This window comes from Cenococcum geophilum (genome assembly GCF_001692895.1).
Source record: "Cenococcum geophilum 1.58 unplaced genomic scaffold K441scaffold_51, whole genome shotgun sequence".
In the NCBI taxonomy this organism is placed as follows: domain Eukaryota; kingdom Fungi; phylum Ascomycota; class Dothideomycetes; order Gloniales; family Gloniaceae; genus Cenococcum; species Cenococcum geophilum.
In genome coordinates, this window is record NW_027137609.1 from 1,173,931 (window position 1) to 1,195,818 (window position 21,888).

A 21,888-nucleotide genomic window follows, 5' to 3' on the forward strand; every position below is an offset into this window, starting at 1 on the left:
ACCATATTAATGACCTTGTACTTGAACTTTTACCACTTGCACGGCTTTGCACATGGTCCCAAGCCAGTTTAGCTTGCTTATTATCGACTGTCACCTATTTTCTTCACTTGGTGGTTAATCCACCCAGCGAAGAGCAGTATTCTAACCACGACTTCGGGGGCAGCCTTAATTGGGGGTAGCCACTATTCCCAAAAAGGAAATGGAAATATCTTTTTGCTACGTCTTCGTAGTGTTAAAGCACATGTAAACGTCGGTCCTGTTAAGAATATCAAAACCACAAGCATCACCACCATGCATTCTTTTCTGAAATCCCGAAATAAAAATTATGTCTAACATCGATTCAATGATATAAACCCTAAATATACTATCAGATCCCTAGTAAGTATAAACTACTACCCTGTTTTGCCCCAAAGCCACTCCGTCATCATCCCCTCCCTTGCACCAGCCACTCTTGGCACACCCCGCCTCGCATCGCATGCCCCACGACGTCACATCCGTCCACCCTGCCCAGCACGCTCTATAAAATGGCCCTCATAACCTCCTCCTCCCCTTCAACGCTTCCTGACTTTGTCGACGCTTATTACGCACAAAAACCCAATTTTGCTGACCTAGCCTCCTCAGACTCAGAATCAGAGAGCGACGAAGAGCCAGAACACGAAAAAGAAACAGAAAAGGAAAAAGAGAAAGAAGGGGTTTTTGTAGAGAAGAGCTTAGAAGACGCGCTTAAGGACCTCGAATTGCATCCTGAGGTGTTTGGAACGAAGACTTTAGAGGACTATAGAAAGGGATTCAAGAGGAAAGAGAAAATGCCTGCCCATCCAGCTGAAGAGTATGTGGGAGGAAGTGAGTTTAAGTTTAATTTTATATTCAACCATTTTGTAATGTCATCTTTGCTTCAGCAATCTCATGCTTTCCTAGCTGGAGAAGGTGCTAAGTCTAATCGTTTTGCCTTAAGTTTTTTTAGCATAAGAAACTATCATACTACTCCCATCTCCCATCATCTATCCCATCGTCTATCCCACCTGACCCTCCCACCCCCCCAATGCTCCGCTTATAGACTCAACCCCTTATTCCTTATCACCGTATCTCTAGTATATCATCCCTGACCGCCTGCGTACAGACATCACGGACCAAGTAGCCAAAGACTCGAACGACTCGACCGCCAGCACGCACCCACGCCACCAAGAAGACACGGGCGCGACATCCAGCGGCAGTCTAGGCGCCATGGCGCATAAAGCAAACCCGGTATGCAATCCCCGCAAGATCACTCCCCTCCGTCCCCACTCCTCTCCGCTGTTGTGTCCTTTTTTACCACTTTGTTACCCACCACATTGCCCGCACTGACGAAAATGACTGCAGGGTCCCGTGATGGCCGAGAACATCGGCAAGCCGGAGAGCAAAGAGGCGCTAAAAGCGCGAGCAGAGGAGCTAAACAAATAGGCCTGCGTGAAGGGCTCTGATGTATAGGCGGGGAAAGGATTTCCGCTGTTGCATGTGGACAGACCATCATCTGGCATTTTGCGAAGGGATGCTTTTGCATGACTGCAAAAATCACAAAAAAGATAAAACGCTTGTAACACTATTAGTTCCAATGAAGCTAACTGCTTGTCTTCCCGCATAATGAGATGCAGAGGTAGTACTGGCGTGTATGATGCAGCATAAGATGCGTGAAGAGAGAAGCGGTGTACCCGTGGTGCTTATTCATTCCGAATATCAAGCCCAGGAAAGAGACCGGGGGTTTTATCCCTGACGCGGGGTTTCACGCCGCTATTTAGTCTGTTATACACGCCATGCAGCTAAATCTAATGGCAACGCGGTTTTATTCCCAGCCTCGGATTAACCAATCAATCATAGCCGACTGAGCAACCGCAATCTACCCCTCTCCTAATTCACCCCTTTTTTTTTTTTGCTCTTTTATCCTAATCCCCAATCCTTAATCCTGTTTCCACCTCCCCTAACTGCTCTACAACGCCATCAAACCCCCGACGACGCCAACCGCGCCAATTGCCCACGCTGCCAGCGTGTTCTGCGGCGCAAGGGCTTTCGATGTGGCTGCTGCGGCAGTTCCGGACGCGCTCGCAGAGCCCGCGGCGGTGGGGGACGTTTCGTTGGCGTTGACGCTGGGGTCGGAGATAGACTGCGTCGTGATACCCGTGCTGTTGGCACAGTGGGAAGAGTAGTCCGACGAGGAGAGAGGCGTCATGGTTAAAGTCACGTCGGCGCACTGTGAGACAGAGTCAGCAATGGATCGGTACAGGTCTCAGCCATTCTAGAGGAACTGGAAAAGGAGAGGTTGCGGGATTGGGATTGACATTGACATTGAGATTGACATTGTTGGGAGTTCCTCGGGAATGTCTGGGTAAGAGACGAACCTGATATAGCCCCCCAGACCCGGCGTCGTCGCCGTTCGACACAACCTGGATCGTCGCCGGCATGCCCTCGGTGATGTTCACGCTGCTTGGCACGCTGACCATGCCTATGCAGAAATCGTTTGGACCCTGTTGCAGAAAGGTTGGGCGCATGACGATGTTGTAGTTGACGCCCGGGTCGCTGCCAAGCGCGATCAGCACCTCAATGACTGTTTGCGTGTGGTGCATATCAAGCTGGATGGGCCCGCCCGTCGCCGGCCATGTTGTCCGGTTCGAGAGAACGGTGTCGAAGCCACCGCAGGGGAAGTTGGGCGCGGTGGATTCGTCGAAGCCGCGGGCTGGTGGCCAGCTGAGAAGGAAGTGGGCGGAGGTGAGAGGCAGAAGGGAGAGAAGGGCGAGGGCGCTATGCATGGTTGCTGTGTTTTTGGAGGGAGGTGGGGTGCCGGGCGACCAATTGGGATTATGTCAAGATGTTGAGGGTAGAGGATTAGAGGATTAGAGGGATGAGGTGAGCTTTAAGGTGAGAGTATTATTCCCGCAATGGAAGCAAGGAGAGCTGGTGAGTGGGTTTAGAAAGCACGCAACACGGTACCTGGTGCCTTTTACCTTTAAGAAGGAGCTCGACTCATAGTTGGCTACGGGGTATTCTCATTCCAGGCGATGGGTTAGTGTGAGTACCCGATTGCAAGAGGCGTCGCGTAGCGCCTTTAGGAGAAGCCATTTTGAGCTTGTTACGCTTGGCTAAGCCGGAGATGAGACGAATTGGAGCAGATGTTCCTTAACGCAGTGATTTAGTGAGGGCGTGTTTGGTGGGGTTTGAAGCCTTTGAGAGGAAATGAGCAAGTTTCCAAAGCCCGCGGCTGGGGGTGGCTTGGTCTCCCGAGGGGCCTTCCCTGCTGCTGCAGATGGTGAACCCCCACCACGAGGCGCCCAGGACGACTTTGTTTTCGCACCCCTGAGCAGTCTGGGCTCCTGTGGTTCGGTTCCATCTTGAAGCTCGAATTGCATCGTGCGTCCGCGCGATATCAAGAAACAAATTTGTGATTGACATGATTTGTCCTGCAGAAGACATTTCTGCGTCTTGGAGAGCAATAAATCCGCTCTACCGCTATCAATACCCCCTGCCTTGAACCCCGAACCCAGCAGCTTTCTAAATACTCGCTAGAGGACCCTTTCCATTATAGCAAATACCATATTACGCCTTGCCCGTATGCGATGAGAAATAGCCCTAATGAACCCCGACCCCGGCCGAAAAGAGTTAATGGCTCTCGACTGGATAGAATCTCCCGAACACTAGTTCCCCGATAAAAATGCCTGCAACTACCGACATGAAGTACCCTACGTTGAAAGTCATGACGGCCAGCATCCTACCCACCATCAGCGGGGCATTCGGAGGAATGCAGCATTAGCACTTACAGGAGGTAACCCACACCGCCCATTATCATGACTAACAGCGCCCTTGGGACATCCACGCTGAAGCGCCACGGTTGCACATGTCGGATGGGACTGTGTACGACTTTGACATTCTCTTCCACACCATTCACACTCAGAACCGCCGTCTTGGAGTCCGCGTCCGAGGAAATCCGCTCAGAAACCGGAGTCTTGTCTGCGACGACAACGTATCGTCGTTGCATGGTTTTCTCGAGCCATTTATATTCCAGGTAGTGTTTTAACGTAAAGCTGCCCCGGTATATAACTGCGAGAACAATGAGGAAGATACATGTTCCCGCGTAGGCTCCGGCTGACTTGGGTGTCCATTTTGAGGAGAAGAGAGGAGTTATGGTGTTCGAGAAGAAGGTCATGCTCATTTGGGAGGCATCCATGGTCATATCCATCGTGACTGCGTGTGATTTGGTAGACTCGTCAAAGCTTGAAGACTTCAAGGCGTCAAGGCGTCAAGGCGTCAAAGCGTCAAGGCGTAAATATGAGGATATAAGATTGGATGAATTAAGAATCGAGGGTCTGAGTAGGAAAATCTACTCTTGTACGTGCACGACACACAGTTTTGAGTTTTTTTGAGACGCGGGGTTCACTGGAGTTCAGCATGAACTCACGTGTACTGATTCGTAGCCTGCGAAGGTTTGAGGGCTTGAGAGAGGGGTTGAGAACAATAGTGATATGGATAGGAAAGGTTGATTGAAAGAGATGAAGCGTGAGCTGTTACGATGGATAATGCGGGAGGTTGCGGCTTGCGGGCCGGGTGCTTATCTTGCGCTTGGAGTAGTTCTATGTGGTAGTCACTTCTTTTAGCAGCTCGAAGATGGAACTTCTCCTTAGCGCTGTCTTGACTATTAGTGGTCTTAGGTGGTGGTGTAGAAGAAGTTGGTCTGCGGGCGTTTGAGCACGTTTCCATTGGCCAGGTCTGATGTGCCATCCCGATAAGGTGCATCGAAGCATTGACGAGGGCTCCTTGACCCATGATCAGCCTTAAGGTCATGGACAAAGCTCCGCTGTGCTCGATAAACCATTGCTCAATATGGGAAGTCGCTGCACTTCTCTGAGCTTATCTCACGGGGCGGATTTTGCGGCACATATTTTCGTGGCTGGCTCTGTGAGATCGTCTTCGACTCCATTTCCCACTTTCTTCTAGAGTTACGTGCGACAGAGGTTGTCGCTTTGACGACGACAATATACATACCTTCAGAAAGACGCAATACAAATGTAAGATCGCTGAGGTGGATTTCATTTTCCTGTTCATCTTCCATTCCTTGGACACGGGTTTCCTACGGCAACTCCGCTCCGTCCTCGAGTGATTCCGTTCAATACAACTCCATATCCAGGATTATTAGAGACAAAAACTCGCCAAGATGGATATGGGGGATATGCCCATGGGCTCTACGTCCGCTGGTAATGGCATTCCCTCACTATTTGCCTTTCAAAGAATGTACTGGGCAGTTGTCGGCACAGTTATTGGTATCGCAACATTGGTCAATGTCCTCAACTACGTTATCTTCAGACAAAGGTAAAACATTCTCTCAGGTGCGTACCGAGGTTAGGACTCCGTTGACTCTCAAATCACCAGGCTTTCAGCGTCAAGCAAAGGATTACCGAAGCCAGCCAAACCAAAGTCTCTCTTGTTCAGGGTAAATGCGACAATTACTGCCATTTTCCGCGAAGCTTCAAATGCTTCAATTAGAATCCCGATCAAACGTCACACAATTCGGCTACCAACTGTGGGCCGTACTAGTTTGGTGGTAGCAAACGTCATTGTGCTCGTCGTCCTGTGCTTCTATAAGCTCGATCCCAATGATAGGTGGTCCAGGGAGAACATTGGATACAGGACTGGATTTGTCAACATGACACAACTTCCTCTGATCTTCCTGCTGGCGGGAAAGAACAATATAATTGGATATTTGACCGGAATCAGCCACGAGCGGCTAAACTGGCTGCATCGCTGGTGCGCTCGGTGTCTCTTCCTTACTACAACCATTCACATGGGTTATTGGTTCGCGGACTGGGCACCTTATAACTACATCGCAACGCAGATTAGGACAGACACCCTCACGAAAAGAGGAGTGATGGCATGGGCTGTGCTACTCTGGATTGTCATCAGCTCCACGACACCAATCCGAGGGTGGTGCTACGAGCTATTCGTCTTGCAACATCTCGTTTCTTTTGCTGTTTTCATCGGGTTTGTTTACATCCATACGCCGGTCGAGGTGCATATCTATATCTGGATTCCGGTTGGACTGTTTTTCTTCGACCGCGTGGTGCGAGCATTGCGGGTTTTGTATGCGAATCTGGCCATTTTCCACCCCAAGCAGCGGAAGGCAGGGCAGATGTCCGGGTTCTGGGCATGCAAGGCCGAATTCACGCCTCTTCCGCACAACACGACTAGAATCACCATCAAGAACCCACCAATCGGCTGGACCCCTGGCCAACATGTTTTCCTCTCATGTCATTCAATTGTTCCGTTACAAAGCCATCCGTTTACTGTTGCTTCGATCCCGGAGGATGGGAAGATGGAATTCCTTGTAAAAGCAGAAAAGGGCGGTACTAGGCGCTTTTTTAGACACGCAGAGAAACAGCATGGACTACCGACCTCATCTGATAGCACCCAGCCTCGTATAAAAACTGTTGCCATTGAAGGGCCATACGGCTGTATCCGCCCATTACAACAGTTTGAGAGTGTTGTTTTTCTTGCTGGCAGTACTGGAGCAACCTTTACCGTCCCCTTACTCCGAGACATCGTTCAACGCTGGCGAGCACCTCCCTCTCAGAATCCTGGAATCTTCAGCACGCCAAAAGGCGCAGTAACGCGGCATGTCCGCTTCGTATGGGTAGTCAAATCCAGGGGTCAACTAGGCTGGTTCGCCGCCCAGCTCTCTAGTATTTTCGGAGACATCCAAAACCTCCAATCCCAGGAGCGCCAAGTAGAAATAGACATGAGCATCTACGTGACATGCGACAGCTCCTTCACAGAGGAGCACAAATCACTCCTCTCATCCGTGACCGCGCCCACGCCGGCACCCACACAGCCCCAACACCGCGGCGCCGTGGAGATGAACAGCGAGGCATCGACGCTAGACGAGAAATCCGGACTCAAGAAGCTCTCAGAAAAATACTCGATCCACGAGTTCGACTCAGTCTCGGCCTCTCCCACGAAGCCGCCGCAGCCAAGCGCATACGGCCCGGACGGCGAATGCTGCTGCAAGACGACGGTCGAGAGCGAAGATGACGTCGCGGCCGCCTGCGCCTGCGCCTGCGGTCCCTCCTCCACCGCTCGGCCGCAGTCCACGCTGTCGTCCAGCACGTCCGCCGCCGTGAAGCCGATGCTGCATCCGCGGATTACGGTGATCAGCGGCCGCCCGCAGTGCCGCAGCATCATTCGCAAGTCGCTGGAGCAGGCTCTGGGCGAGAGCGCGGTGGTGGTGTGCGGGCCGCAGGGGCTGGTCAGCGATATCAAGCAGGCCGTGGTTGCGCTGAGCGATGAGCGGGCGATCCATAAGGGAACGGGCGCGCAGGGGCTGTATCTCCATACTGAGACTTTTGGGTATTAATCAGATTTGGATAGGTCTTTGGGAGGCGTTGGATTTTAGGATGGAAGGATGCATTGCAGGGCGTTTTGAGCGAATAATGGATGCTCGGATGGAGCTGGGAGGGGGTTGTAACGTCGTTTTTAGGGATGCGGGATAGTCTTCGTGGCTCCTAGAAATGAGCTTGATATTTTTAAAATTTTGTCAGGCACTTTTTGCGGGGCTTACTTTTAATTGTATGATATTGGGTATTAGCGAGATTTTCAGGTGTTGATCACGAGCGGCACAACCCGGAACAATCCCGCCACAGCAACTCTTGGCACGCAAGTATCCCGCGATGCTTATACACAACCTGAACAATTATTACAGAGCTTCACAAATGGCACAAGGCACGCGAAGCTGCCTGCAGCGTTATATGTCAGGTCGGTAAGTACAGCGTTGAGCGACCGAGAGGTTTTGTCAGCAGCCGGAGGCACGGGATGGGGGGCATCCGGACGCCATTAGCACTCTTGGCCCCTTCCGTTGGCCATAGCTCCCACGCCCTGGTGGCTTCATCTAACCATCCACGATCATCCCATCAGCAACTTGTGCTTAGAAATTGGGAAGGCGTTGGATTATAAGCCACTGAGATTCTGCCTCGACGGCAAGGATATAAGACGAGAAGGGACACAGAGGGCACACAGAAGGCACACGGAAGGCACACAGCAGGCACACAGAAAGCACACAGAAGGCACAGAAAGCACACAGAAAGCAGGATCTGCAACTAGGGTCAAGGCACGCCTGAAATTCTGATTCCAATATTGAGCAGGACCCAGTTGTACAACACCACCCTATCCCGTCTCATTACATCCTTCTTACTCGTCCTTAAATCCTTACATCCTCCCAACACCGCTTCCCAAATCCTCGACCTCGACCTCAGCCTCCCTCCCTCTATCCAACTTCACCTTCCAACCGTCCGTCTAACCCCCTCCCACCACAACCACAATGCCTCAGGAAACCATCCTCATCCTCGGCGCCTCCTTCGCTGGCCTGGGCGCCGCCCACTACATCCTTAAACACATCCTCCCCGCGCTGCCCAAATCCGGCGACACAACCTACACCGTAACGCTCGTCAACCCCTCCACCGACTTCTACTGGCGCATCGCGGGCCCCCGGGCCACCGTGTCCAAAGCGCTCATGCCGCCGGCCAAATACCTGTACCCGATCGCGCCCGGCTTCGCCTCCTATCCGAAAGACAGCTTCACCTTCATCCAAGGCACGGCGACGGCGCTCTCCACCTCCTCCCGCACCGCCACCATCACCCTCGCCGACGGCAGCACCACCAGCATCCCCTACCACGCGCTTATCATCGCCACCGGCACCAACACCCCCGCGCCTCAGCTCTCGCAGCACACCACCACGGCCGCCCTCACGGCCGCCCTCGACGACTTCCAGGCCGCGCTCCCCAAAGCGACCAGCGTCATCGTAGCAGGCGGCGGCCCCGTCGGCGTCGAGACCGCCGGCGAGATCGGCGAGTTCCTGAACGGGACCCCCGGCTTCTTCGGCACCAAGCCCGCGCACCCAAAGGCCAAAGTAACGCTCATATCCGGCGACAAGAAGCTCCTCCCGGTGCTGCGCCCCGCGATCGCGCTGACGGCGGAGAAGTACCTCGCGCGCGTCGGCGTCGACGTCGTCTACGACGTGCGCGTCACGTCGGCGGCAGCAGAGGCGAAGGCCGGGCAGACGGCCGTCACGCTCGCGGACGGCTCCGTGCGCAGCGCCGATCTGTATGTCGATGCGACGGGCGTGCGGCCGAATACCGCGTTTTTGTCTAGCGACCTCGTCAACGAGCGCGGGTTCGTGGTGTGTGATCCTGCGACGTTGCGCGTCGATGCTGCTGGCCCCCGCGTCTATGTCGTCGGGGATGCCGGGTCGTACACCCGCGGTGGCGTTATGGATCTGGATAATGCGCTGCCGGTTGTTATGACGAATTTGAAGAAGGATTTGACGGGCGGGAGTGGGCCGGATCGGACCTATACGCCGAATAATTCGGAGCAGCAGATTGTTCCTGTGGGCAGGGGCAAGGGCGTTGGTGCGTTTGGCGGGTGGCGGGTCCCGAGTTGGTTTGTGTGGATGATTAAGGGGCGCGATTATTTGTCTAGTATGGCGCCGGATATTGTGAGTGGGAAGAAGTGGGCTAAGGAGAGCAAGTAGAAGGGGGTTCAGGAGAAGACGGGAGTTCAAGGGGGGAAGTAAGGAGTCTACAATAAGAGTAGATCTGGGGAAAGAGCTAGAGGAGTTGGTGGGTATGGGAGTAATGTTAAGATATGGGAGAGTTGGTGGTGTTAGTGTCGGAGATATGTCTGGATGTGGATGCTATACCCAGCGGTGAGCGTACGGAGACTGGAAGGCCATACCCTAGCCTCTTCTCAGGCTTTTAATTCCCTCCTTTCTCTTTTTCTTTCGTTTAGCTAGTCTCACGTTTCTCGATCCTGTCTTTTCTTTTTGCATTGGACTTTTGACTATGCAGCTGATTATGCATGGCGGGAGTGTGGTGTAGATGTTAGAAGCGTGGTAGAAAATAGATGCTATTCCTGATTTTGAGGTTTGATGGAGAAGGAGATTAGAATGACTGGTTTACATTTGTGAGAACCAAAAACAGCAGCAGGTTGATTCCACCATGCTCGCAAGACAGATGATTGTTGTCGTAGCATGGCTCTGCCGTGAGATGAGGATCTTGAGATTTCCCCGGTCCTCTAGTAGAACGTTTACCGTGAAGGTGCAAGCCAACATGCATGGAAGTGTAAGCAAGTATCGCTGAGCAGGCCAAGAACGAGCCAAGAGCAATAACGACCATCAATGTCACGAGGCTGGATGCGGGATGTTGAACACAGCAGATACAGGAGCAGTCAAGCAAGGCCACAGACAATCGAACTTGTCTCGAACGCCCGTCCGATTCCTTATTGCAATTCCGAGTACAGACAAATCCTTCGCTACCAACCGAAAAGAATAGGTACAACAAGACCGCGAGCACTCCGCCCCATAATGCTGCAACCCCTGCCTAACCATCAACGCATGTAGCGGGCATATAAAAGCTGCTGCCGCCGCTGCCTCCCTTCTCTTAAATCTGACGATGCTTTACTCGACATCACCCTTCGACTCAAAGTTCTCGCCAGCAACTAGGTCAGGGATGTCGTCATCATCTTCATCCTCCTTCTTGTCATCCTCACCCTTCTCCTTCTGCATACTTTGGTAGCTCTCGGCTAGCTTGCGGAGCGAGGCGAGCGAGTCCGGCCCGAGCTGGTTCAGGATGCCAGGGACGAGCTCTGTCAGCTCTTTGTCTTCACCCGCGCCGTAGATGGCGAAGGTGTTTGCGGGAACCGAGGCGTGGACTGTAGGTGAGATAGCGGTTAGTGGGTAGTTTAGAAGAGATTGAGGTAAGGATGCAAATGTCGAGCAAAGCGGAGTTATGTCATGGCCATCCACACACTCCTAGCCCCAAGAAAAGTACAAATTTCGCAGTGGGAGTTCGAATTCTGCGTGGATGTGGCAGAGAAACAAGTGTGATGAGATGGAAGAGAAAACTCACCCTTCGGCGCTGAGAAATGAATGACGTTCCCATCACTCTTGAACATGTTGACCTCCTCAATGGCCTGGATAGGCTGGACGTTTAGCTTCTTCAGCGACGTCTGCAGCTTCTTATCGTCGGTGCCGGCGCTCTTGTGCACCTTCTTGACTTTCCGGCGCGGGGTTCCTTTGCCGCTACAATCACGATGCCCAGTCAGCCTCACAGTCCATAACAAACCCTATTTCCACATATTCCCCTCAATGGTATCTCCATACAACTCCAATCTACTGGGAAGGGTTTTTTCTGGGGTTGGTGGGGCTGGAAATGCTAGAAATAGAGGAATTGCTTACCCTGTGCACAAAAGATCCTGTTAGCAACCTATCCCTGGTCATAGCTCTGTTCAAAGGCCGGAAGAAAACCCAATGGAACGGGGTAAAGCATTGCAGAACTCACCAATACGCACCGATGCCTGCATCCGCGCCAGCTTCGCCTGATCCATATTTGCGGTGTGGAGAGAAAGGTGAAAAAGCTACGGGATTAAGACCTGGTCATGCGGCTGCTGTTAGTCTTGGACTCGAGCTTTATCTTGGGGGCGGGATTAGGTTGGTATAGTGTAGGAGATGGGGGCGGAGGCAGTACCTTTGGTGATGTGTAGGTAGCTATGTGAGGTGAAGTTGTCTTGATGGTGATGGGCTCGGCTTCCTCGGCGCAGTGTCCAATGTTCGATCTGTGTGGCCTCGCTAAAAATTTTGGCCGAAAATTGAGATGGAACTGCGAAGTAACTGGAATGTGAGGAGAATACTATCGAAGATGTAAATGTTTTGATTTTTTGCAGTGGGCTTCCGAGATTTTTCTTGATAGAATTCGTATTGTAGTCATTTCTTCACAATCCGCTCATCTCCTTGCGTCGAACGAATACAAAGCTGTTTCGAGACAACACATAGCCATGCCTCTATATCAGATCTTTAGCAGTCTTACTTGACGGAGCAGTGACGTACCCATGATTATTTCGGCCTTAATATGAAGACTATAACAATTATTTCTGGGAGAAGACTGTAGTTGAGAAGGACCATAGTGGTGACATCTTAGTGGAATGGTGCTAGTTAAGTGCTCTCTGATATTCATCACGACTGGAATACAGCTCGTAAACAGCAGTAAACCAGAAGACAGGACAAGGTGGCTCGTTGTATTGATTTATGACGATGTGCTTATTCCTAAATTCATGATAAATTACAAAATATTCATTCTCTAACGCATAGGCTCTTTTTGTCCATCTTTACGTAGCCCAATACCAAACGCAAGGAATTACCACCGCCTTCTTTCTGCCCCCATGCATAACCTTGAAGCTTCCTATCTCACTTCGGAAAAGACTTCGAAAAGAATCTCGGATACAAAAGCTGAAACCAGTCTGACTTGACAGCCTCTAGATGTAATATCCTCTCCACGAAAACCCGCCAGTACGGTAGAGAATGAAACCAGGGATTAAGCAAGCCAAGAACGTGAGCAATATGGGTGAAAGGAGATCCCAGTTAGGACTGACCTCCTGACCTGCTATGAATACTTGCAGCATCCCGAAAGCCATATCACCTTACTTCTCCAGCGTGCTAATTCGAGTACCCTCAAGCTGGGAGAACGCACCTATTCCTTACCCGAATCTAACCACGCAGAACCGCTGTATACTGCTCCGCTAGTGCCGTACCCAGCGGCGGTGCCCGCTCCCGAGCCTCTGAGTCCAGATCTCCGCACCGAGGAGCCTGCTTAAGGCTCCTAGTAGCGAAGGGGAGGAGGACTGGACGCTTAGGCGCAGGCTCGAGCTCAGGTTCAGGCTCAGGTGACGTGTGACGGCGTGGTGAGCTGGCGCGTGGCTTCCTCCGACGGGACTATATCCTCGTCCCCCAAATCGGTGGATTCGAGAACTAGAGATAGATGCCAGGACGCGATTTCTAGTTGCAGCGCATGCCAGGCCGGGAGGTGAGGCGTGTCGGTGTTTGCTGGGCCAGTTGGACGAGGGCTTTTGAGCATATTGGGGTGGGGGAGAGGAGGTGCGGAGCTGGGTCAGCTCGGTTTGGAGCGTGAGGAGGGGGTCTGAGGAAACTTTCGAGCGAGGCATTCTAGGTTTAGAGATGGGTGTATGGTTTGTGTTGGCTGGAGAGTGAGGGTGCGTGAGAAGCGCTTCTTGGGTGTGGAGCTGCGGTTACGGATTATTTGCTGGAGATGATGGGATGGGAGTTTATTAGAATCGTGAGGAATACCTGTTGATGTTGAACGATAGAGTGAAAATAAAATAGAAGATAGATGCTTTGGCAATCTATTAATGTCTTTCTTGACATCAGTGATCGTGAAAACCTAGCACTTCAACTACACTTGCAGTTTCCTAGACTTAAAAGAAACACGCTCATCCCACCTCCTGATCCCATTCCTTCTCTTGCCCCCTCTCACGGTGGCACCTCCTTACCCTCCCAGTCTCAGCACCTCTCCTCCCCTCCACCCCTGTCTCCTTCACAGCCTGCACCAGCCTCTCAGCAACCCACTCCCTCTCAAACAACTTCCCTTTCCTCACTCCCCCATAACTCCTTACTTAACCCCGCCCTCACCGTTCTAAGGTGCAACCCTACCGCGACCGCATTCCCACCCGCCGCGTCCCGCAGTTGTCGAAAGTCCTGACAACCCGGTTCACAGCAGCCTTGGACGCCCGGTAGCTGTACTAGCCGCCGAGGCGGTTATCGGCGATGCTGCCGACGCGCGCCGACATGAGCGCCGTCGTCGCGACAGCCGGAAGACCGTGCAACGCATTAGCCCGTCCGCCACACGCTCGCCCGCGGACGAGGAGAGGGAGAAGAATAAAAGGAAGAAGGCAGGGGCATGCGGGAGCGCTTCCGCGGAGGAAGGGCGCGAAGTGCTTGAGCACAGGGGGCCGAGCGCGTTGGTGCGGAGGGTCAGCAGGGCGTTGTCGGCGTCGATCTGGGCGGGCGACTTCTCCGGGAATAGCACGCCTGGGAGGACGAAGGCGAGGTGGAGATGATGGGGCGGTGTCGGGAAGACATCCGCGCGCGCAGCGGCCGCATCGGCAATGGAGGCTTCATCTAGAATGCGGCGTGAGCCATGAACAGTGTTTTAGAAAATACGACAATTAAAGTGCCAGAGCGGGTGCTGAAACAGAGCGAGGGCGCAGTGATACATGGCGCGTGTGGATGGGTTTCAATACAGTTGCAAACAGTCTCTGGGGCAAGTAGTGGAAGCATTGGAAGGCTGGTGGAATAAGTGAGGCGGGGCTTGGCGCTACTGGAGCTTCGACTCGGAGCCCTCTCTGGAGGTTTCGCACCTTGAACATCGAGCCTCAGCACGTGCAATCTGCTCGTCGATGCTTGAGGCTCTGTCCGTGCGGTTGCAACTATGGGCGCGTGGGTGTTTTGGAGCAGGTGCCGTGCTAGCACGAAGTCAGTGCCCCGTGTAACCAGGCACCAGGGACGCTGGAATGCGGATGCGCAAGTCGTGGGTGGTGAGTATGCCTAGGGTGGTGAGGATGGTGAGGGTGCTGGGGCATTGTTGTGAAAGATTGATGGGAGATTATGAAAGTCACATGTTGACGATCGGCGGCTGAGATCTGGAGGATTCATGATGCCTGCATTTCTGCGGGAGATCGGCGCTGGGTCAGCCCTGGAAGGAAGACATGGCTGTGCGATTCGAGTTTCGTTCTTTACAAAACATTATGCTAATAAAGTCTTGGGAGCTATAGCTACCGTTACCGTTACAGCTACAAGCTGTAATACAATTATGCCCACTAAAGCAATCTTCCAATCCTATTCATCCCTTTCCCAGTCGTTCCACATAGCATGCACTGCCCAATATCCTGACATTTATAAAAAATTTCCCCAAAAGCTTCCATCTTCCCAGTTCGTTTGCCTGCAAGACCGTAGCATAGCTGATGTCTGAATTGAACGAAAATGAAAGTTACGGCTCTCCTCATAGGAGCGATTCTGGTGATCATTGCCCAAACATTCTTGGGACACAGCAAATTAACCAGTGTAAACAAGAGCAGGGTATATAGCGACCTAAAAATTTACCAAAGAAAATCCCATGCGAGCCAGCGAATCTGGATTTTGTCACCACCGGGCCGGTGGTCAGACGAAGATGGAAAGGTATCGAGTAGATTAGAAGAAGTTACCCTTAGGGAATGCACAAAAGATTCCAACCGAAACGGCTGAAATGATAAAGGCGCCGAGAATTGCTTGTAGGAAAATGGTGTCCTGGATCTGGCGAAGAGCAGGTTCCTGGATCCACACTTCGCGATCGAATACTTTGCGGACGATATTGCGTTTCTCGTATTTTGCGACCCAAGGTTCATCCTCCCAACTATTGCCCGAATTTCCAGAAGCAAGACTGGTGAGCGAGTCGGTCTTCGCATCGAAACCACTAGGTTCATCATCGGAACCAAACAACTCCCATGGTCGGAGGTGACGGTGATGCATACCGTGGAGGACCTAACCAGTTAGCGAAATGGTTCAGTACTCATGGAAAAACTCAGTACTCACAACACACATGCCTTTCCACGCAGCAATAAGAGTTGCAATGCCAATGAAGAATCCAATGAACGACAGCACTCTCCACGCACGTCCAGCGTTGCTGAGGGTTATCAGGATTGCTGCGATGATGCCGCCAACAATACCGCCAACACCAAGACCGCGAGCGAAGATCACACGTGGGCGATTGCCGTTGCAAATCGTCCATCGAATGAAATTGGGGTGCGCTTGGCATCTCAGGGACCACTCAACAGTCGTGATGACATCCCTAAACGCGGATGGGTGAGTCGTGTGTTGAAGAGCATGGAGAAGAGTAGTTCTCTCCCTCGACGAGAGATTAAGCTGGCGAGCACCTCCATCCGCAATATAAATGGAGATGATTCTCGAAATTTCTTCACGGTACGGCTGGACAGTAACTAGTACAGTCAGTAAAAATCAATGATAAACGGTGTAAAGTAGGTCTTACGTGGTTTCCACTTCAATCCTGCATTCTCAAAAGCACCTTCGGCCCTCCCTTGGTGATCTACTTTACTGCCCGCAATGCTTTCATATTCTGAAGCTTCCACGGAAGATACATCTCTCTTGCCTTCTCCAGGAGTTCCAGGTGGCGTGTAGAAGGGATTGACCTTCTCTGCCTCAGTGACCCTTGGCTCATTAGCGAAGTCGGTGCCCTTGAAAGCAGCAGCGGCTTCTGGAGGTACAACTTTCTGTCGAACATGAACCTGGGCAGCCATGGCCTCGGCCTCGGCTTTTTCCACAGTCCATTCCGGAGACAATGCCTTCTCGTTGGCAGGAAGCCCGTCGAAGCGGTTGACGTAATCGCGATACCAAAGAAAGAATTGAAGATTTTCAGCAGACAGCTCGATGTACTTCAGGTAGTTCATGAAGTCTCTGACTGTGCACGGCTAAAAAGATACAAAAGTCAGTGGTTTTCTTATAACGCACAGAGGAAGTCGCCCGGGTTCTAGTGTACCATGGCAGAAGCAATAGTAGGTGGTGTAGATGTATGCAACTTAAAATGCAGAATGTAACTTACAGGGCAAACACCACCAGCGATGATTCGGTCAAACGACAGTGCCTCCGGAATGCCATGAGACATCCCAGAGCTTCCAGATGTGACCGACTCATCGATGGATCTCTGCCTCTCCTCTCCGGACATGGAGTTACGAGGAGAAGACACCATTGAGGGCCGGCGGTAGGTGAGTGAGTAAACCATGGTGATGCTCGTGTTCAACTAAATGAGTGAAGGTGCTTAAACCTAACTATATGAAGAAGGAAGAGCAAAGGCCTTTCACAACCCAGAACACAGACAATTTTCTTTCCTTAGAAGTAACGGAGGTCGTGTAAGGCTGAGAAGAGGAGAGGGTGGTATATTAAGTATGAACAGACACTTGGGATTGCACACAAGCGGGAATTGATGGCGCAGAGATAGCGGATAATAGACAGGATAGCGGATCGCTTAATTTAGTGCAGGCCAGCCACGAGAGACGGCGGCTGCAGGATAGTTGTCCGAAACGGGGGCAAACTGACCTAAGGACAGGTAACGCTGGTAAGAAATACGGGAACAGTAAGGATGAAAAGGCTTTGTTGGGCTCAGAAGATGCCGTCCCGCTCTCTTTATGCGCACTTGTGTAGACGAGGAGCGTTCACGAGCCCCTGCTAGGTTATTAAGGCTTTTTATGGATGAGCTCTGACTGGGGGGATCAGAGATCAACTACTTAGGACCTAGGTTCTCAGCTTCCTAGTGCTTGAGAGGCAGCGGCGACGGTGCTTCTCTTGGTCCCTGTTCAATCAAAACATGGAATGACCCTGGTTGGGTCAGTCAATAATCATTGATATGGCATTCCCCAAACAATGGCGCGCATATCATTCCGTTCGCCTCCTGCAAGACAAATGCAGCTCGTCACAGTTTGCCTCATAATTAAAGTGCGGGAGTTGCAGGCCAGGAACATCTGGGGGTGCCGACAAGCTCGTCTGCGTCACGAAAATGTAGAGGGGTTCCGTGGTGGCTGGGCCTTGCGGTCGAATAAAGATATCGAACCCAGCCAGGGTAGGACTGAGTTGGAGGTAGAAGCGGGACAAGGCTATTTTGCTCTCGCTTGCCGCATCCACTCGCCATGCAAGGAGCGGCATAAAACGGTTCATCTGACAGAACGGCGTGCGAACTGAAACCGCCATTCTTTTCTCGAAAGTTACGCGTCTGTGAAAATCAATCATGGCGGAAATTTAGTACTTGAAAGTGAGTTGCAGGGGCTCTGCCGCCAATCTTCCCTGATCCGCTCGAGGATGCCCAGTAATATGACGTCCTTTCAGTCAGCCACAACGCGACATGGTTGGATGCATCCCTCTCTGCAATTGGCAGAGCCAGCCAGAGCCAGTCACCATGAGGAAACCCCACAGCGCGAGCTCGCCGAACAGTAGCGCATATTGCTTTTGGTTGCCTGGGTACCGTTGTGCCCAGAATCCCAGAGACGCGGCTTGCGCCTGGGTGGAAGCGATCGTTAGCTCAATTCCTCCCGAACTGGCCTCTTGCTATGGCACTTGTTGACGAATGAGCTTCTTCGTATAGCGCCTTTTAAGGCAGCCTGCCAAATGATAGAAAAGCCCCAACCTCGACAATTGATTCTATTTCAGCCAAGAGCCTCGGAACCCCAGCTTTTCCTTGCGCACAGAGTCGATCTTTGTCGATTACGACAATGCGCAGCATAACCTAACCACAGGACGCTTTGGCAGAACTGCACGTTTAGCTGTCCACCTCTCTCCACACTCCGCTCCGATGTATGCGGGATTCCGCTTTGCTGGCAGCTTACCAAGAGCACCGCAGGCCAGACCGCTTCCTCCACTTCGTACCCAGCCGCCATGAACGGTGGTCGAGCTGAAGCAATGGCGAAGGCCACATCCCAAAAAAACTAGCGACCGCCATATCTCTCGGCAGCCCGTTGACTACTCCGCGCGGATCCCTGCCCGTTATCTCACGTTTCGAGAAAGCTCCGGACGCCCACTAGCCAATTCCGAGAGTGGAGCTCAGGGGCACGGCACACCCGGGGATCAAGCTTCTGCTTCGAGAGATCTCGAATCGCTGAGTGGAGACGTTGAATGGCTGCCAAACAGCGCCACTCGTCTAAGAAAACGCCTTGGATACTGTGTCATCTCCTCAAAGGGTTTACTCCGCTGTCGCGAATGCTTTTTGCCGTGTGCCAGCAGATAGGAAGGTGATAGGAAATTTATCTAGAAAAGAGCATCTTCGATCTAAACTTGATCTGGACTCTGTGAACGGGCCGTCAAAGAAGAGGCGGCCTGGAAAGTTTTACCGCAGTAGAGTCGTCAGCCCGTGTGCTTATCGCAAATTCAGACTTTCGAAAAGCCAATCGAGGTCCGTTGTGCCACCGTTTAAACATGACCGCCACTTTCCGTATGCGTCTGTCACGCATAATTATTGTCCCACAGTGGCCATCTTTTCTCGTAATGCGGATGATCAGCGCTAATATCTGTACTACTAACATTCATATTAGAGAAACGCCTGCGGTGCTCTATTCCTTTCTGCCAACTTCTGCCGACTTCTGCCATCTGACAGTCGCGCTAATATCTGTACTATTCACATTCATGTTAGAGAGACGCCTGCAGTGCTCCACTCCTTTCTGCTAACTTCTGTCAATTTCTGCTATCTGACGGTCGCGCTAATATCTGCACTATTCACATTCATGTCAGAGCGACGCCTGCAGTGCACTATTCCTTTCTGCTAACTTCTGCCAACTTCTGCCATCTGACGGTCGCGCTAATATCTGCATTATTCACATTCATGTCAGAGCGACGCCTGCAGTGCACTATTCCTCTCTGCTAACTTCTGCCAACTTCTGCCATCTGACAGTCGCGCTGATATCTGCACCATTAACATTCATCGCCTATGTCTGCCTCCTTGAAGCATCCCTTCCTTTGCTTTCCGTTCTCCTGCTCACAGTTCGTGGACTTCTCCTTACTGTGTTAACCGTTCCCCTGCTCCCAGTTTGTCGACTTCTTCCTGTGCTACCCGTTCCCCTGCTCCCAGCTCCTCGGCTTCCTCTTCCTCTAGGTCCTCTCTCTGGACCCTGCTCCGGTATATCCTGTTCTTCAGTATCCTCTTCCTCTGCATTCTGCCCCAATGCATCTGGTTGTTCTACGTCCCGTTCTTCTTCAGGTTCCAATTCTTTGTAAAACTCTTCCTCTGCATTCTGCTCCAATGCATCCGGTTGTCCTACGTCCCGTTCTTCTTCTTCAGGTTCAAATTCTTTGATTTTTGGGTAATACTCTTCCCAACTGTTACAATAATCACCTCTAATATTGCGGTGGCAGAACTTGTCATGCTCATCACGAACACCACGAGGGTCGCGTGTTTGCAGGACTTGCTGGAGTAAGGCTCTCGTGGCGTCTTCCAACTCATGACCTCGGAGACAACCGTAAGTGTCCACACCTGCACCCTCTGCATGTATGCCAAAGAGGTACTGCTTAGAACCCTTCTTAGGCAGACCCTGCACATCAACTCTAGGTTTTCCTTTTATCCCTAGATCCACAAGAATACAAAGAATTGGATCGTTTGTATGAGAGAACAACTTGTACATATAGTTTCCTAATGAAAGCTGGGAAGCTGCAACTTGATTTTTAACCGATATGACTACTGCAGAAGCGCGTGCAGGGTCAAACCCCTCCCCTACGTTGCCGAAATAAATGGGAATGAGAATATCAAAATCAGGATCGATGGATTCAAGTTGGAGGGCTTGCTGCTGCCGTAGCAATAGATGTAAGACGTCAGACATGTTTTCGTCTCGTAGGTGTACGTCCGAATTTACGAAGTGCGTAAAGTTCATGCTGCCTTTCTCGAAAACGTTGGAGAATGTCGCGGTTTCTGAACTTTCCGAAGACCGAGTGTTTGGTATTTGTGGTTTGAACTCCTTGATTTCCTGAAACCGCTCATTACCAAAGAGAGATTGGAGAAAGTCGTTGACCGAGAACGTTTCTGCATATGGGAATGAAACGTTTGTGGTTTTAAGTCCTCTGAGGTGAAAGTCGCGTGCAAGGATACATAACAAGCGCGCAAATAGCTCTCCCTTCAGACCTTTTTCAACTAAACCCCTGCTGAGTAGATGTTTTGCTAGTGTGTTAATGCTCGAACTCCAATTTTGGTCTTTGCAGAGCAGCTCGGCAACTGCCTCAGCAATAATAGGTTCCGACGGTGTTACTGTTTCCATGCGTTGAAGAGACCTTCGACTCTGGTGGCCAGTCTTGCTCAGCTCGAATTTGACCGATTTCCCACCATTACTGGAATTAGACTGTTGCTCGCCTGAATCAATCTTCTCCTTAAGACCCGAATCACTCCTATCCATATCTTTAGCTGTACTGCGACCCGCATAATCGCCGCTCGAATCCTTGCCCTTCCCAGTAGTGTCGATGCTGATGACAATCCGTAAGTAGGAATTAACAGCCTCATGTGCTAAAGCTATTGCCTCTGCCTCTTCCATACAAACATCGAGACATAGCCTGGAAGCGAGAGCCGCAAAAACATGGTTTTTGTTCCCAACATCATATTCAGTATTGTGAATTAACTTCGCCAAAGCGAAGCGGCGGAGAATGAGTGGAGCCACGTTGCAATATGCCCGCCACAGGGGTCTACCGAACATTGTCATATGTTCGACAGTCGCGAACTGCGACATGGGCTTTTTCCGTTCCTTGCTCAACCCTTCTTCGGTGGTTACAGCCTCCTCGGCAGCTACATCGAGCTGAAGACCCAGGAAAGGTTCGAGTGTACTTAACTCTCCAACGCGCATTCGGGCAGAGCGATCTATATCCCTCGGCGGCAAGAGCGATCCTGTAGTGGACTGCGTAGAAAGTAGAAAGCTCCAGATAGGAAAATCCTTGAGAAGGCCTAGCACCCTGCGCAAAGCATAAAATGGATCCCCATTTCTCCCTTGGTCGGTACTAACCCAGAGGTTTGCCGCCTCGTCGAACACAAATAACAGTAACGGTTTAGCAGCCTTTGTCGCTGCCTGGCTTTCATCACTGAAGATGAAGGTTGTTGCGCTGGCCTCGGTGTCTCCGGACACTTGATACCGCTCGTTAAGACGGTCGGTGAGCTCACGGGCTGGCTGTATTAGGTGATTGTGGACGAGTTTATGGTTAGCCATCGTAACAGAATCCCTATGATCGTTCGTCCAGGTGGAATCATTGATGAGCTTCTGATAAAGCTCGTTTGCAGCTTCGACTGCATCTTTGATAAACATGGTCCGAAATGCGGATCGCAATTCAGTCTGCGAAGTTGATTCGGTGCTCTTCGGATCTATTGGAGCCATCTCGTCGTGGAATGTTTTTGCCATCTCCTTCATTTGATCGGATTGTGTCCCTCGACCGTACCATTCTGTCACTGGAATGTAAACTGTTAGCCTATCACAGCAATTATTATTTCTTATCACTGGGAACTCATTACATTGGGTCAGAGTGCCGCTGAG

General features: G+C 51.5%; 8 protein-coding genes across 8 annotated transcripts; 3 read left to right on the top strand and 5 right to left on the bottom strand.

Annotated features, from left to right (window-relative positions):
* Positions 1–806: 806 nt before the first annotated feature.
* On the top strand, positions 807–1,440 carry K441DRAFT_581605 (uncharacterized protein; the record flags this gene model as incomplete). Its single annotated transcript, XM_067644422.1, has 3 exons — positions 807–843; positions 1,121–1,245; positions 1,360–1,440. The coding sequence occupies 3 exons, from the start codon at positions 807–809 to the stop codon at positions 1,438–1,440; spliced, it is 243 nt and encodes an 80-aa protein (XP_067499529.1).
* Positions 1,441–1,963: 523 nt separating this feature from the next.
* K441DRAFT_466908 (uncharacterized protein) lies at positions 1,964–2,759 on the bottom strand (the record flags this gene model as incomplete). The annotated part of the gene is made up of 2 exons (XM_067641822.1): positions 1,964–2,224; positions 2,373–2,759. Coding segments are annotated over 2 exons (648 nt in total), but the record flags the coding sequence as incomplete, so codon positions are not given.
* Positions 2,760–3,152: 393 nt separating this feature from the next.
* K441DRAFT_666939 (low affinity copper transporter) lies at positions 3,153–4,397 on the bottom strand. The gene is made up of 2 exons (XM_067649736.1): positions 3,786–4,397; positions 3,153–3,736 (listed from the first exon to the last, which is right to left on the bottom strand). The coding sequence occupies exons 1-2, from the start codon at positions 4,202–4,204 to the stop codon at positions 3,628–3,630; spliced, it is 528 nt and encodes a 175-aa protein (XP_067499531.1). The 5' UTR covers positions 4,205–4,397; the 3' UTR covers positions 3,153–3,627.
* A 779-nt stretch (positions 4,398–5,176) lies between these two features.
* On the top strand, positions 5,177–7,369 carry K441DRAFT_680724 (ferric-chelate reductase; the record flags this gene model as incomplete). The annotated part of the gene is made up of 2 exons (XM_067651395.1): positions 5,177–5,331; positions 5,392–7,369. 2 exons carry the CDS (start codon positions 5,177–5,179, stop codon positions 7,367–7,369), a joined length of 2,133 nt encoding a protein of 710 aa, XP_067499532.1.
* Positions 7,370–8,329: 960 nt separating this feature from the next.
* On the top strand, positions 8,330–9,538 carry K441DRAFT_689729 (FAD/NAD(P)-binding domain-containing protein; the record flags this gene model as incomplete). The annotated part of the gene is made up of 1 exon (XM_067652327.1): positions 8,330–9,538. The coding sequence occupies one exon, from the start codon at positions 8,330–8,332 to the stop codon at positions 9,536–9,538; it is 1,209 nt and encodes a 402-aa protein (XP_067499533.1).
* Positions 9,539–10,380: 842 nt separating this feature from the next.
* Positions 10,381–11,427, bottom strand: K441DRAFT_666945 (nascent polypeptide-associated complex subunit beta). The gene is made up of 3 exons (XM_067649737.1): positions 11,346–11,427; positions 10,914–11,087; positions 10,381–10,716 (listed from the first exon to the last, which is right to left on the bottom strand). The coding sequence occupies exons 1-3, from the start codon at positions 11,389–11,391 to the stop codon at positions 10,463–10,465; spliced, it is 474 nt and encodes a 157-aa protein (XP_067499534.1). The 5' UTR covers positions 11,392–11,427; the 3' UTR covers positions 10,381–10,462.
* A 3,616-nt stretch (positions 11,428–15,043) lies between these two features.
* K441DRAFT_680727 (uncharacterized protein) lies at positions 15,044–16,628 on the bottom strand (the record flags this gene model as incomplete). Its single annotated transcript, XM_067651396.1, has 4 exons — positions 15,044–15,373; positions 15,425–15,828; positions 15,879–16,317; positions 16,449–16,628. The coding sequence occupies 4 exons, from the start codon at positions 16,626–16,628 to the stop codon at positions 15,044–15,046; spliced, it is 1,353 nt and encodes a 450-aa protein (XP_067499535.1).
* A 2,567-nt stretch (positions 16,629–19,195) lies between these two features.
* K441DRAFT_666947 (uncharacterized protein) lies at positions 19,196–20,697 on the bottom strand. Its single transcript, XM_067649738.1, has one exon. The coding sequence runs from the start codon at positions 20,632–20,634 to the stop codon at positions 19,315–19,317; it is 1,320 nt and encodes a 439-aa protein (XP_067499536.1). The 5' UTR covers positions 20,635–20,697; the 3' UTR covers positions 19,196–19,314.
* Positions 20,698–21,888: the final 1,191 nt, after the last annotated feature.

Coding starts and splice junctions, on each gene's coding strand:
- K441DRAFT_666945 (XM_067649737.1), bottom strand. CDS start 11,391: ATGGATCAGGCGAAGCTGGCGCGGATGCAGGCATCGGTGCGTATTG. Junction 11,088..11,345: donor GCAGGCATCGGTGCGTATTG/GTGAGTTCTGCA, acceptor ATCGTGATTGTA/GCGGCAAAGGAACCCCGCGC. Junction 10,717..10,913: donor TCATTTCTCAGCGCCGAAGG/GTGAGTTTTCTC, acceptor TCTCACCTACAG/TCCACGCCTCGGTTCCCGCA.
- K441DRAFT_666939 (XM_067649736.1), bottom strand. CDS start 4,204: ATGGATATGACCATGGATGCCTCCCAAATGAGCATGACCTTCTTCTCG. Junction 3,737..3,785: donor GGCGGTGTGGGTTACCTCCT/GTAAGTGCTAAT, acceptor GATGGTGGGTAG/GATGCTGGCCGTCATGACTT.
- K441DRAFT_666947 (XM_067649738.1), bottom strand. CDS start 20,634: ATGGAAACAGTAACACCGTCGGAACCTATTATTGCTGAGGCAGTTGCC.